Source organism: Dendrobates tinctorius, unplaced genomic scaffold (assembly GCF_039654945.1).
Source record: "Dendrobates tinctorius isolate UK_male_01 unplaced genomic scaffold, ASM3965494v1 ptg000187l, whole genome shotgun sequence".
Classification (NCBI taxonomy): domain Eukaryota; kingdom Metazoa; phylum Chordata; class Amphibia; order Anura; family Dendrobatidae; genus Dendrobates; species Dendrobates tinctorius.
In genome coordinates, this window is record NW_027361854.1 from 1,021,311 (window position 1) to 1,035,846 (window position 14,536).

The 14,536-nt window shown below is 40.8% G+C and overlaps 1 protein-coding gene across 14 annotated transcripts in view; it reads right to left on the bottom strand.

Moving 5' to 3' along the window:
• Positions 1–1,990: 1,990 nt before the first annotated feature.
• DGKA (diacylglycerol kinase alpha) overlaps positions 1,991–14,536 on the bottom strand; it is a 339,192-nt gene continuing 326,646 nt past the window's right edge. For all 14 annotated transcript variants that reach the window (XM_073552212.1, XM_073552217.1, XM_073552211.1 and 11 more), the window contains 4 exons: positions 13,696–13,888; positions 11,073–11,193; positions 6,431–6,491; positions 1,991–2,927 (listed from right to left, as the gene is read on the bottom strand). In XM_073552212.1, the coding sequence (XP_073408313.1) occupies positions 2,850–2,927; positions 6,431–6,491; positions 11,073–11,193; positions 13,696–13,888 (453 nt within the window). In that variant the 3' untranslated portion in view covers positions 1,991–2,849. The remainder of the gene's footprint in view (positions 2,928–6,430; positions 6,492–11,072; positions 11,194–13,695; positions 13,889–14,536) is intronic.

Here is a 14,536-nt window from a genome sequence, read left to right on the forward strand (position 1 = left end):
AAAAAATTCCAAACTTTGTTAAAAAAAAATTCGCCACTTTCCGAGACCCGTAGCGTCTCCATTTTTCATGATCTTAGGTTGGGTGAGGGCGTATTTTTTGCGTGCCGAACTGACGTTTTTAATGATACTATTTTGGTGCAGATGTGATCTTTTGATCGCCCGTTATTGCATTTTAGTTCAATGTCATGGTGACAAAAAAAAACGTAATTCTGGCATTTTGATTTTTTTTCTTGCTACGCCATTTAGCGATCAGGTTAATCCTTTTTTATTGATAGATCGGGCGTTTCTGAAAGCAGCAAAATCAAATATGTGTATGTTTGATTTTTTTTAATTGTGATATTTTGAATGGGGCGAAAGGGGGGGTGATTTGAACTTTTATATTTTTTTATTATTGTTATGTTTTTAAAAACATTTTCTTTTTACTTTTGGTATGCTTCAATAGCCCCCATGGGAGACTAGAAGCTGCCACAACTCGATCGGCTCAGCTACATAGAAGCGATGATCAGTTCGCCTCTATGTAGCTGAATAACTGAATTGCTATGAGTGCCGACCACTGGGTGGCGCTCACAGCAAGCCAGCACTGACAACCATAGAGGTCTCCAGAAGACCTCGGGTTGTCATACCGACACACCGGTGACCCGTGATCACGTGACAGAGATCACCAGTGTGCGTATTTCCGGCGTGATTACCAGAAGCACCATTTAAATGCTGCTGTCAGTTAATAGTCATGGGTGGATCGTGATTCCACCCGGGCGCATGTCAGTTGTTCAAAACAGCTGACATGTCCCGGGAAAGATGTGGGCTCACCGCCGGAGCCCATATCAAAGGGAGGGAGTCCGACATTAGCGTAAATGTACGCCCGATGACGGAAAGGGGTTAAGCAAAAGGACCCTCTAACCAAACACCATGAAGACTAAGGAGATCTCCAAATGGGAAGATTGAAGGTGCAAAATACAGGGATATTCTTGAGCAAAACCTGTTTCAGTCTGTCAGTGATTTGAGACTGGGACGGAGGTTCATGTTACAGCAGGACAATGACCCAAAGCATACTGCTAAAGCAACACTCGAGTGGTTTAAGGGGAAACGTGTAAATGTTTTGGAGTGGCTTAATCCAATTGACAATCTGTGGTCAGTCTTGAAGATTACTGCTCGCCAGAGGAAACCATCTAACCTGAAGGAGCTCGAGCAGTTTTGCCTTAAAGAATGGGCAAAAATCCCAGTGGCAAGATGTGGAAAGCTCATAGAGACTTATCCAAAGCAACTTGTAGCTGTAATTGCCGCAAAAGTAGGCTCTACAAAGTACTGACTTTAGAGGGGGTGAACAGATATGCACATTGAAGTTTTCAGTTATTTTGTCCTATTTGTTGATTGCTTCACAAAAAAAAGAATAATGGTCACAGTTGTAGGCATGTTCTTTACATGAACTGATGCAAACCTTCAAAAAATAGTGAAACTGCAGGTTGTGAGGTAGCAAAACATGAAAGAAAATTTTCACAAGCCACTGTATATTGTTTACTTTATTTTAATGGTTGTTTGATGCCCTTTTGATCAGTTTAACACAGTCTTGGTATTTTTTTGCAAAATGAAAGTGTATATTGTAATATAGGTTTACTTAGATATTCAGCTTTGTTGGTACATACTAGGAGTGTACTACCTGAATTTTTGCTATCAATTTTTCAATTAACTTTTGTCCCTCATGTAGTAAAAACTGCAGTAAATAAAGGGTTATTCCCATTTTAAATATGTGGCATTTCCACTAAATGTGCCATAAATATTTGATAGGTAAGGGGTCCAAGAGGTCGGACCTATTAGGAGAACGCAGGTTTTTCTATTTACGGCGGCTTCTGTTCTTAGAATTTAGAGGGGTGATGGTCTCTCATGTGCACAGCCGTCTCCATTGAAGCCTATCAGCAATAGTTATGACATTCGAACATTTACACGCATCCTGAAAAGTCAAGTTAGACTGTAGTATAAGACGAAACAAAAATGATCAAGATGAAACTGAATTGTTTTTATATCAAACACAAACAGATGAATAGTGGAAGGTAATGTAAAGACAAGTTATTTATTACAATGGAGTAGTCATCGGCATTTGTTGGATTCTTTTATTTCCTACTGCTTACATATTTTTCCTACTGCTTACATATTTCTCTAACTCAAATTTGGCAACGTATATATTCATTCTCAATATAAGCATCATAAGTTAAAAAATATAAATAAAAACAGTGCAATGTGATCTGTTGTCCCAAGTCTGTGGTTCATACCCATTTCAGCTGCAATAAAAGATAGGAAGTGGTCAAGGTCTTCATATCCTGCTGCTGTATACTATAAATGTTGGAAAGTTCATATATGATATGTTATTTCCTACGCAAAATGTCTAAAGCTTTTCTGTATTCTAAAAATATCAGATATTGTAAACATACATAAAAAAAAAATCTATATATATATATTGTATCTTGGAACAAGGCAGTGGAAAATATATTCTTATCCTAAAATTGGTGCTATAGGGTTATCAGTACTATAGAATCGCTTTTTAAGAGTATGCTAACTGGATTGAGACACATGCTCAATGGGTAGCTAGAGATCATTTATCTAAATATCTGTGTTGTCATACAATATAAGGTAGTCCTATGAAAGAGGAAGTTCACTTCTCTAATATCCTGATTGTAGTCCTTGACTGCTCAGCTGGTATATAAAGCTGGTCAGAAGTATTGGAGATGGCAGGAAGGCCAACTCTAAAGTTTGGCTAGAACGAGGAGACTCTGAGGGAAAAAAGTTAAGTTTATGGTTCATTGATACCTGGTTCCTACAGTAGATCAATAGATATTAGAGTCTCAAAGGCTTATCTATTACTTAGAAAAAAAGCTTGAGGAACGTGGGGGAGGGGCCAACAGCATTGGTGCCTGGTTCTTGTGAGTGATCTTAATCTGAAAGACAAAATGTAATCAATCATGAAAGGATTGCACAAACCAATCCATACAGAACAATGGGCAGGAGGCTCTGTTCACACCTGCTCTATTCGGACTACAATTATTTAAAAGGTATCAGCCATACTGGGTGCAAGAAAAGCAAAACATGCTACACTATTTTTTGTCAACCCTGATGGAACCAATGACCGGCGCGCTTAATGCCAATGTCAACAGAGTCAGTTTTAGATAGAAACAGGAACATTAAGGCCTCGTTACACGGTTAAGTGTCCCAGTGATCCCACCAACGATCCAACGTGGATGGGATCGCTGGGACATAGTTAGGTCCATATATATTTGGACAGAGACAATATTTTTCAAATTTTGGTTCTAGACATTACCACAATGAATTTTAAACAAAACAATTCAGATGCAGTTGAAGTTCAGACTTTCAGCTTTCATTTGATGGTATCCACATTAAAATTGGATGAAGGGTTTAAGAGTTTCAGCTCCTTAACATGTGCCACCCTGTTTTTAAAGGGACCAAATGTAATTGGACAGATTAAATAATTGTAAATAAAATGTTCATTTCTAGTACTTGGCTGAAAACCCTTAGTTGGCAATGACTGCCTGAAGTCTTGAACTCATGGACATCACCAGACGCTGTTTTTCCTCCTTTTTGATGCTCTGCCAGGCCTTCACTGCGGTGGTTTTCAGTTGGTGTTTGTTTGTGGGCCTTTCTGTCTGAAGTTTAGTCTTTAACAAGTGAAATGCATGCTCAATTGGGTTGAGATCAGGTGACTGACTTGGCCATTCAAGAATATTCCACTTCTTAGCTTTAATAAACTCCTGGGTTGCTTTGGTTTTATATTTTGGGTCATTGTCCATCTGTAGTATGAAACGACGACCAATCAGTTTGGCTGCATTTGTCTGGATCTGAGCACACAGTATGGCTCTGAATACCTCAGAATTCATTTGGCTGCTTCTGTCCTGTGTCACATCATCAATAAACACTAGTGACCCAGTGCCACTGGCAGCCATGCATGCCCAAGCCATCACACTGCCTCCGCCGTGTTTTACAGATGATGTGGTATGCTTTGAATCATGAGCTGTACCACGCCTTCGACATACTTTTCTCTTTCCATCATTCTGGTAGAGGTTGATCTTGGTTTCATCTGTCCAAAGAATGTTCTTCCAGAACTGTGCTGGCTTTTTTAGATGTTTTTTAGCAAAGTCCAGTCTAGCCTTTTGATTCTTGATGCTTATGAGTGGCTTGCACCGTGCAGTGAACCCTCTGTATTTACTTTAATGCAGTCTTCTCTTTATGGTAGATTTGGATATTGATACGCCTACCTCCTGGAGAGTGTTGTTCACTTGGTTGGCTGTTGTGAAGGGGTTTCTCTTCACCATGGATATTTTTCTGCGATCATCCACCACTGTTGTCTTCCGTGGGCGACCAGGTCTTTTTGCATTGATGAGTTCACCAGTGCTTTCTTTCTTTCTCAGGATGTACCAAATTGTAGATTTTGCCACTCCTAATGTTGTAGCAATATCTCGAATGGGTATTTTTCTGTTTTTGCAGCTTAAGGATGGCTTGCTTCACCTGCATGGAGAGCTCCTTTGACCGCATGATTCCTTCACAGCAAAACCTTCCAAATGCAAGCACCACACCTCAAATCAACTCCAGGCCTTTTATCTGCTTAATTGAGAATGACATAACTAAGGGATTGCCCACACCTGTCCATGAAATAGCCTTGGAGTCAATTGTCCAATTACTTTTGGTCCCTTTAAAAACAGGGTGGCACATGTTAAGGAGCTGAAACTCCTAAACCCTTCATCCAATTTTAATGTGGATACCCTCAAATGAAAGCTGAAAGTCTGAACTTCAACTGCATCTGAATTGTTTTGTTTAAAATTCATTGTAGGGCGGCACGGTGGCTCAGTGGTTAGCGCTGTAGCCTTGCAGCGCTGGAGTCCTGGGTTCGAATCCCACCAAGGACAACATCTGCAAGGAGTTTGTATGTTCTCCCCGTGTTTGCGTGGGTTTCCTCCGGGCACTCCGGTTTCCTCCCACATTCCAATGACATACTGATAGGGAATTTAGATTGTGAGCCTTCAGGGACAGCGATGCTAATGGAGTCAATGTGTGCAAAAACTGTAAAGCGCTGCGGAATTTGTTAGCGCTATATAAAAATAAAGATTATTATTATTATTATTATTATTATTGTGGTAATGTCTAGAACCAAAATTAGAAAAATGTTGTCTCTGTACAAATATATATGGACCTAACTGTAGTTAGCTGATCGGTGGTGAGCTGTTACAGACAGACCCACCAGCGATCAGGACCAGCGAGCAAGCTGGTTTCCAAGGTAAACAGCGGGTAACTAAGAGCCACGCGGCTCTTAGATACCAGCTATTTACATTGAAAACCAGCTCCCAAGGTCGCTGATCGTTGGTCTCCCGCTGCCACACGCAGCAGTGCGTGCTGGCCAGTGGGAGACCAACTTTAGAAAAACGGCCCAGGACGTTCGAACGCGATCAGCGATACCCGGCAGGGGGGCCGGTCGCTGATACATGTCATACACAGCGATATCGCTGGCAAGATCGCTGTGGCGTCACAAAATCAGCGATCTTGCTGGCGATCTTGCAGTGTGTGAAGTGGCCTTTACTTAAAAGCTTCTAAAGGTTAATCCAAGGCAATAAGACTGCAGAGGTAGAAAACAACAAGCCCAACAATACTCACCCTCCCCAAGTCCAGTGCTGCATTTCTGCCACTGACCCTGGTCTTTGTTGACAGGCTGCAGCAGTGACATCACAACTACAGTACACACAACCGCTGCAGCAAATCACTGGGCTCAATGGTGTACAGTTTGTGAGGACAGTATTTGGAAGCAGTAATCATGTGGGTAGAAGAGCAAACCATTGTTCCACCAAAGTAAGCAAGGACCACCAGGAAGTATAAGCTTAGTGGTGATTGAGAAGCTGTAGATTTATCAGGTGAGTAAGTGTTTTGTTATTTTATGGCTTTCCTTCATTTATCCAATTACTTTCTAATTTTGGGAAGCCCTGCACTTTATTGCACATCTCTAGGAGAGGCTATCAACGATCATTAAATTATTGCCTAACTGCTAAGGCTCATTGGACATACTGTACACAATACACATTGTAGCATCTCTGGCACTTTCTCTGGAAAACGCCACAGTCAAAATTATGCTGTGTAGAGCAATGCAGCACAGTCTAAGTCAAGTGCCGTGTTAGGAGTAGTGCAGTGCTTTACTAAAACTGTAATTCTTTGTGGATTCCAGTGGTCTACTCCACCAATAATTATATAATGGCATTGTTTCATAATGGAACAATCTCTCTTAATTCTGAGAAGGAGGTTGTGGTTTTCACAAATTGTGATCTCAAAATAATTGAAAATGGGGTCCAAATTGTACAAGCACGACTCTACATACAAAGGTTTATTCCCTTAGCACTCTGATAATGGTGAAATGCATAATTTCCATAAAAGAGAGTGTTCTTACTGTGCACGGTGGCTGCATCCAGGGCTCCCCATCAATCTGCATTGGAAGTGGCTTTGTGGTTCTATGAAAAGTAGAAAAGTTTTAGGTAAAGCAGAATACAAGCAGCCAGGAACTACACTTAGGACATTATTTATGAACCTATTTAAAGATGAGAATAACTTTGTTGGCCCATGCACTGTTTTGATACAAAGGGGATGTTCTACATTGCAATATAATATCTTTCTTTGCAGACTCAAGTGTCCTAGGACACAATCTCTTTAAGATTTATTAATAGAGATGGGCGAACCTGAACAGTAAAGTTTGGCGTCCGTACTGAACTCCTACTGTTCCGATACGGACCTCGAATACGGACTTCACCAGAAAGTCCATGGTACTCTTTGGGTTCGGTCCCCCCGAACACCGGGTGCTGTCATGTGCATGGCAGCGCGGCAAACACTGCCTCCGATCAGCGGTAAAATCATTTCCGTTGGCCAGAGAGATGAGGTTCCCACACTGTCATATGACAGCGTGAGCATGAAGGTAAATGGTAAACCTCCGGTGACTGGCGTCAGCTGATGGGACTACAGCCCCCATCAGCCTAAACCTGATGCCTCTAATAATAGCGAGAGCAGGAGGCGGCTGATGGGAATATTCATCAGCTGGTGCCTGCACTCTAAATAAATAATAATAAAAAAAATGGCGTGTGTTCCCCTGTATTTTTGATAACCAGCCAGGCAAAACTGATACGTGCGGGCTACAACACTCAAGTGTCAGTTTTAGCAATGTTGGTTATCAAAAATTGAGAAGTCCCCTTACTGATTTTTAAATTATTTAAATAAATAATTAAAAAAAAACAGTGTGGGGTCCCCTTCATTTATGACAACCAGACAAGCTAAAGCAGCCAACTGGGGGTTGCTTTTCTCAGGCTAGTAAGGGTCCATGGCTATTGGCCCCGCTGTTTAAAAATAGCAGCCCGCAGCTGCCCAGAAAAGGCGCATCTATTAGACGTGCCATTTCTGGTCCTTTGCCCAGCTTTGGCAAGTGGGGTTCATATTTGTGAGGTTGATGTTACCTTTGTATTGTCCGGTGACATCAAGTCCATGGCATAGTAATGGTAAGGGGTTTTTAAGGTGAGGCGCACTGGATGTTCGGACATCCCATTCAAGTGAATGGGGTCCGGGTTTGGGTACTATTCTGGTACCTGAACATCCAGAGGTCCTCCCATCTGTATTTATAATCCAATAATTTACAAAGTAAAAAAACACATACTATAAACTCAATAGTTTCTTTATCCCGTGAACACATGAAAATAACAGTGTAGAAATTGCTGTTTTGCGTTCATCTCCTATGTCAAGAGAAATGGAATAAAAGTGTATTTACTTGGAAAGTGGCAATACAAAAATAAATAATTTATAAAAAGATCTTCTATTTTGAAAATGGAAAGAAAATGAAAACTTTATAAATTTGCCATTTCTGTAACCATAACAGTGCACTCAATAAAGGTATTTGTGACAGCTGCTTAAAAAAATATTAAAAGAAAAAAAACACAATGGTGAATATTCTATTGGTTTCCATCCCGCCTTCAAAAATAAGAAAAGTTATCAAATGCTTACCAAACCTCAAATTGTGGTTTTAACCCCTTCGCGACATGCGACGTACTAGGTGGAAAATTCCCTATAATGAGGCAGATGGAGGCAGTGTGGGCGTCATAGCACCTGTGATCCGGCAGTGTCTGTCTTTTTAGGATTGCATAAAAGTGCCGTCGGCCACAGTTTTGTGCACTTCTGAAAATATGGACACCGTGGAACGGAGGCCAGACAGAGACTAGAGTAACTCTGCTGCCTCACTATAGTGAATGGATCCATAGGGGGTTTCATCTGAATCATGTCACTGAGAGATTTAGATGGAAACCCCAAAGTAAGTGCTCAGCGTAGAGTGAATGATAACTGTAATCCCAAACGTTATGCAAAACGTTCCCAATAAAAGCTTCCACTCAATCCACAAAAAAGCAAGTCACCACTCAGGTCTGTCATCTTTTAACAGAAATATAGGGGGCTTCCACCTTACTGGTAGCACAAAGGCTCTGAAAAAGTGAACTGGCTCGTCACCCCCCAAAAGAAATTCAGCAAATTCTCCGCTCCCAAATCCAAATGCCCCCCTTCCTTCTGAGCCCCAGTGTGCCTAAAGAACATTTAGTGCCCACATGTTTGGCATTTCTGTAGTGATGACAGCCTGGCTAATTTACAGGTGTGTGTCTTCAGAAGCATGAGCTGGGCATAATGTACTGGTCACTACAATGGCAGTTTGCAATTTTCACTCGGCAACATCCACTGCTGCCTGTTTCTGGAAAACACCCATGGAGTCAAAATCATCACTACATCTGTAGATAAATTCCTAAAGGGTTATAATTTCCAAAATGGGGTCACCTGAGGAAAGATTCTGCTTTCCTAACACTTAGGGGCTCTTAATATGGAATCCACAAACTAGTCTAGGAAAATCTGCGCTCCAAGAGGCAAATAGCTCTCCGTCCCTCTGAGTCACTCTGTATGCAAAGTAGTACTGTACAGCCACATATATCTACATTCAGCAGAAATGTTGTGACAAATTCTGGTGCAATTTTTACCCATTTCACAGTGTGAAAATGTAAAACTTGGGGCTAACTCACAATCTTGGTGGTAAAAATGTAAATTATTTGTTCATCACTATCAATGGTATAAAAGTTTGTGAGGCACCTGTGGTGTCAATATAATCACTGCACCCCTAGTTTAATTCATTGAGAGGTTTAATTGGTAAAATGGGGTCACTTATTGGGGGTTCTGCTGTTCTGGCACCTCAGGGTCAATGTAACATGGCATCCTCAAACAAGTGCAGCAAAATCTGTACTGTAATATGATGCTACTTCCTTTCTGAGCTTTGCACTGTGCCTCAAAAGTAGTTTTTGACCACATATAGGGTATCGGTGAACTCAGGAGAAATTGCACAACAAACTTTGGAGTCTATTTTCTCCTTTTGCCCTTGTAAAAATCCAAAATTTATAGCTAAAAAAGATTTTTGTGGGAAACGTGATTTTTTTTATTTTCATGGCTTAACATTATACATCTGTGAAACATCTGGGGGTTCAAGGTGCTCAATACACATCTAGATAAGGTCCCAAAGGGGTCTAGTTTCCAAAATGGTGTCACTTGTAGGGGGTTTCCACTGTTTAGGCACGTCAGGGGCTCTTCAAACGTGATGTGGCGTCCGCTAATCCATCAAATTTTGCATTCAAAAAGTTAAATGGCGCTCCTTCCCTTCCAAGCCCTGCTGTGCACCAAACAGTAGTATTACCCCATATAGTTGGTATAGGCGTACTCAGAAGAAATTGCACAACAAATTAAATGGAGCAATTTCTCCTGTTACCCTTATAAAAATGCAAAATATTGAGCTAAAAAGGATTTATTTGGGAAAAATGTGATTTTTTCTTTTATTTCCTTGGCTCTACGATATAAACTTCTGTCAACCACCTGTGGGTTAAAGATGCTTAATACATATCTAAATAAGTTCCCTAAGGGGTCTAATTTCCAAAATGGTGTCACTTGTTGGGGATTTCCACTGTTTAGGCACATCAGGGGCTCTCCAAAAGCGACATGGCAACCGCAAATTATTCCAGCATATTTTACATTCAAAAAGTCAAATGGCGCTCCTTCGCTTGTGAGCCCTGCCTTCTGCCCAAACAGTAGATTTCCCCCACATATGGGGTATCGGCATACTCAGGAGAAATTGCACAACAAAATGTATGGTCAATTTACTCCTGTTACCCTTGTGAAAGTAAAAAAAATTAGGTCTAAAGGAAAATTTTTGTAAAAAAATAGTAAATGTTTATTTTTTCCTTCCACATTCCAAAAATTTCTGTGAAGCACCTGAAGGGTTAATAAACTTCTTGAATGCTGTTTTGAGCACATTGAGGGGTGCAGTTATTAGAATGGTGTCATTTTTGGGTATTTTCTGTCATATAGGCCCCTCAAAGTCACTTCAAGTGTGAGGTGGTCCCTAACAAAATGGTTTTGCAAATTTTGCTGTAAAAAATGAGAAAATCGCTGGTCAACTTTTAACCCTTTTAACTTCCCAGCAAAAAAAATGTATGCTTCCAAAATTGTGATGATGTAAAGTAGACATGTGGGAAATGTTATTTATTAACTATTTTGTGTGATATGACTCTCTGATTTAAGGGCATAAAAATGAAAAGTTTTAAAATTGCAAAATTATCAAAAATTTTTGCCAAATTTCCATTTTTTCACAAATAAACGCAAGTCATATCAAATAAATTTTGCTACTATCATAAAGTACAATATGTCACAAGAAAACACTCTCAGAATCACCAGGATCCATTGAAGTGTTCCAGAGTTATTACCTCATTAAGGGACAGTGGTCAGAATTGTAAAAATTGGCCCGGTCATCAAGGTGAAAACAGGCTTCGTCTCAAAGGGGTTAAAACTACAACATACTATGAATAAAACAAGACCTTATAAAGCAATTTTGAAGGAAAATGGATATGACACAAAATTAAATTACTTAAATTATTATATAATCCTGGAAAACACTTTTTTCATATACATTTCACATAAAAACCTACAGTTAAATTTTAATCCAAATGAAAGGGAAAATCAAACACTAACAAACTCACCGAATAATAAGCTCTGAGCATTTAGCCAGTCTTTTTCTTGCACTTTTCAGTCCTGTATAAATTTGGCCCATCTCAATGGCTCCCTCCAATCCCACAACTTCTAGCCTCTTATCACTAAGATCTGTCATTAGAGAAAAAAATGTGCAATAAATAAAATCTCCTATCAGAATCTCTGATTATTGTCAGCTATTTTTATTTTACTCTCATCTATACTATCAACAATACAATCATCAATTAAATTTAGTGACTTAGGCAACAGTGTTTGGCAAAGCTAATAGAGGGTTATATTGGTTATACCAAAAAATCCCACTAAATCAGAATCTTGTCTAGAAATAATGTGTTGTGTTACACAGTCTACAAGGTGTTTGGATTCTAAAGGCTCACTCACATTAGAATATAAATAAAAGCTCTGATGTTGCACCTGAAAAGTTGGAACCCATTTGTTTCAATTTATGTCATACGAGTGTTATGCGAGTGTGCAATTTATTCCACACCCAGCATCCGTATGACATACGTATGCAACGCGTTTTAAACATCTTTTGCAAACTGTAATCTCTACATAATTTAAAGCTAGTTTTTTTTTAACTAATAAAGCAATGTTATAAACAGAGTACAGATATAGATGGATCGTTAAATAGATGGATAAAAGCAAAGAGATAGATAGCCGTCAGATATTTAATAAGCTCTGTGAAGCTTATCCGGCAGCTTTTAAGGAATAAATGTAAAAAAATTGCTGTGGGGTCCCAACTTTTTTAATAACAGCTAAGGGAAAACAGACAGATGTGAGCTGGTCTTATTAGTCTGGGAATAGGTCAATAACCATGAAGCTTCCCTGCCTATTAATAATAGATCACAGCTGTCTGCTTAGCCTTTAATGATTATTAAAAAGGGGGACCCTAAAAAAATGGCAAGGGGCCCCCCTATTTTTAATAATCAACAAAGGGTAAGCAGACAGCTGCAGGCTGATATTAATTGGCTGGGAGGATCCATGAATATAGGCTGGAAAGGACAATGGATATTGGCCCCCTTCCAAGCCTAATAAGACCAGCACTCAGCCATCCCAGAAATGGAGCATCCACTAGATGTGATAATTCTGGGGCTTAGCCTCAACTCTTCCCGATTGCCCTGGTGCACTGGCAATCGGGGTAATGGTTTTGGGGTTGATATCAGCTGTGTAATGTCCAATGACATAAAGCCCAGGGGTTAGTAATGGAGAGGTGTCTATCAGACACCCCCATTACTAACCCCGTAGTCAAAAGAAAGAAACACAAAAATAATTTATTTATAAAAAGAACTCCTCAACAATTTCCCTCTTTCCCCAGTTTATTACCAAAGAAGGAATCCACAGGGTTTGCTGTAAATGGTACTCCTCGTCACAGCGCCAGAACCAAAGACTGGAGCAGCATCCAACGCCAGTTCTCACACTGTGATAAGCAGCGACGTCAGTAAGGTTACTGCAGGTCACAGCCGCTGAACTGAGATAACCAAGTAAAGGCAGAGGGCTGGTCTTATTACGCTGACAAGGGACTAATATCCATGGACCAGCCTATTAATATCAGCCCGCAGCTATCTGCTTAGTTTTTGCTCGTTATTAAAAATAGGAGGGACCCTACATCATTTTTTTAGGGTCCACCTTTTTAAATAACCAGTAAATGCTAAGCAGTAAGCGGTGAGCTGATATTAATAAGCTGGGAAGTTCCATGGTTATTGGCGCCTTCCCAGACGAATAATTTGCAAGCGTTTTCCCGAAAAACACAAGCGTTTTGCAAGCGTTTTTAGCTTGCAGAACATTTGCGCTTTCCAAGCGATTTCAAGCATCGCTTTGAAAAGTGATTGACAGGTTGTTAACACTTATCAAGCATAGTGCTTGACAAGTGTGTCCAACTTTTTACTATTGATGATGCCTATGCAGCATCAGTAATAAAAGATAGGATGTTAAAAATAATAAAAAAAAAAATATAAAAAATATGGTTATTCTCACCTCCTGACGGCCCCTGATCTCCTCAGCGGCGCTCCCGTTCTGTTCTGTTCCCAGGGATGCTTTGCGCGAAGGACCTTTGTGACGTCATGCTCGCGAGACCGCAATGTCATCTCAGGTGATTCGCGCAATGCATCCCTGGGAACAGAAGATACTGGCAGCGTGGCTGAGAGGCGGGAAGGTTCCGGGGGCTGCCAGAAGGTGAGTATATCCCGATTTTTTATTTTAATTTTATTTTTAACAGGATTATGGTAACCAGTCTCCTTCTCCTCCAGACCCTGGGTACCATCCGCACATGAAGCGCTCACTTTACGCATTGTGGGCATAGCCACATGCGTAAAGTGAGTGTTTCAATGCAATCCTTTGGCGTCGGAATCGTCGCGATTCTGCAGAAATAATGAACATGCTGCGGATTTTACTGCTATGCGATTCCGCAGCGGGAAAATCCGCAGCATGGGCACAGCAACTGCGGAATCCCATAGGATTGCATGGGAATGCGTTTTTTAAGAGTTTCCGCTGCGGCAAAAACGCTTAAGAATCGCAACGTGGGCACATAGCCTTAGACTCAAGGTTGTTCCTTAGATTCATTTCTATATTACCAATACTAAATATTACAATAAATAATGAGAAGCTCATTACTCTCACCTTGAACACATGACTTTAGAGCCTCTGGATCAGTGATAGCTTCAGGTAGATTCTGACTGGAAGCATTTCGGGGTTCACCCAAAGGTTTCCTTGTCTCTCCCCACAGATTGGAGCCACCATGCATGCTGGGAATATTAATAACTGCAATGCCTTCAAGGGACACTGAACTAAGATCCAAGGGGGACCCACAGCACTGTGGAAGGTACAAGAACAGTTTATTTTCTTACTGGTCATCATGTATAGCAATATATGTTGGTAAAGATAAATAAGAACCATTCATAACAGAATTGAGAAAAGGTATTTAACTTGTGTAGATTGCAGACCCATAGGCCCTCTGTTTGATGGTATATAGAGCCTATGTGAGACACTACAGTATATCCTCTGCTTCTACGGTACAATATCTGCATAACAGGGGCGGACCTACCGCCCGTGCAGACGGTTCATTGAACGGGGGCCCCGGGGGAGAGGGGAGCCCCTCCAGCCTCCTGCATCACATGGCTAATTATTCAGTTTTCAAATTAGCCATGTGGAGTGCAGGAGGAGAGGAGAACAGCGCCCAAGCCTTGGAGGACTTGTGGTGACGTCATCGTCATGTGATCAGGGGGCGGAGCTGATCACTGGCCTTCACCATTGATCAGCTCTGCCCCCTGATCACATGACGATGACATCACCACAGGTGCTTTAGCAAAAGCTGAGCTCACACAGGAGCTGTGTATCTTCCAGCAGGAGGCGGCCAGGTAAGAATTTTTTTTTTTTTAATTTAATTATTATATTTCCCTGCAGGATGGAGACACATGGACCATGTGTCTCCATCCTGCCAGGGCAGATTGGAGACAGGGGG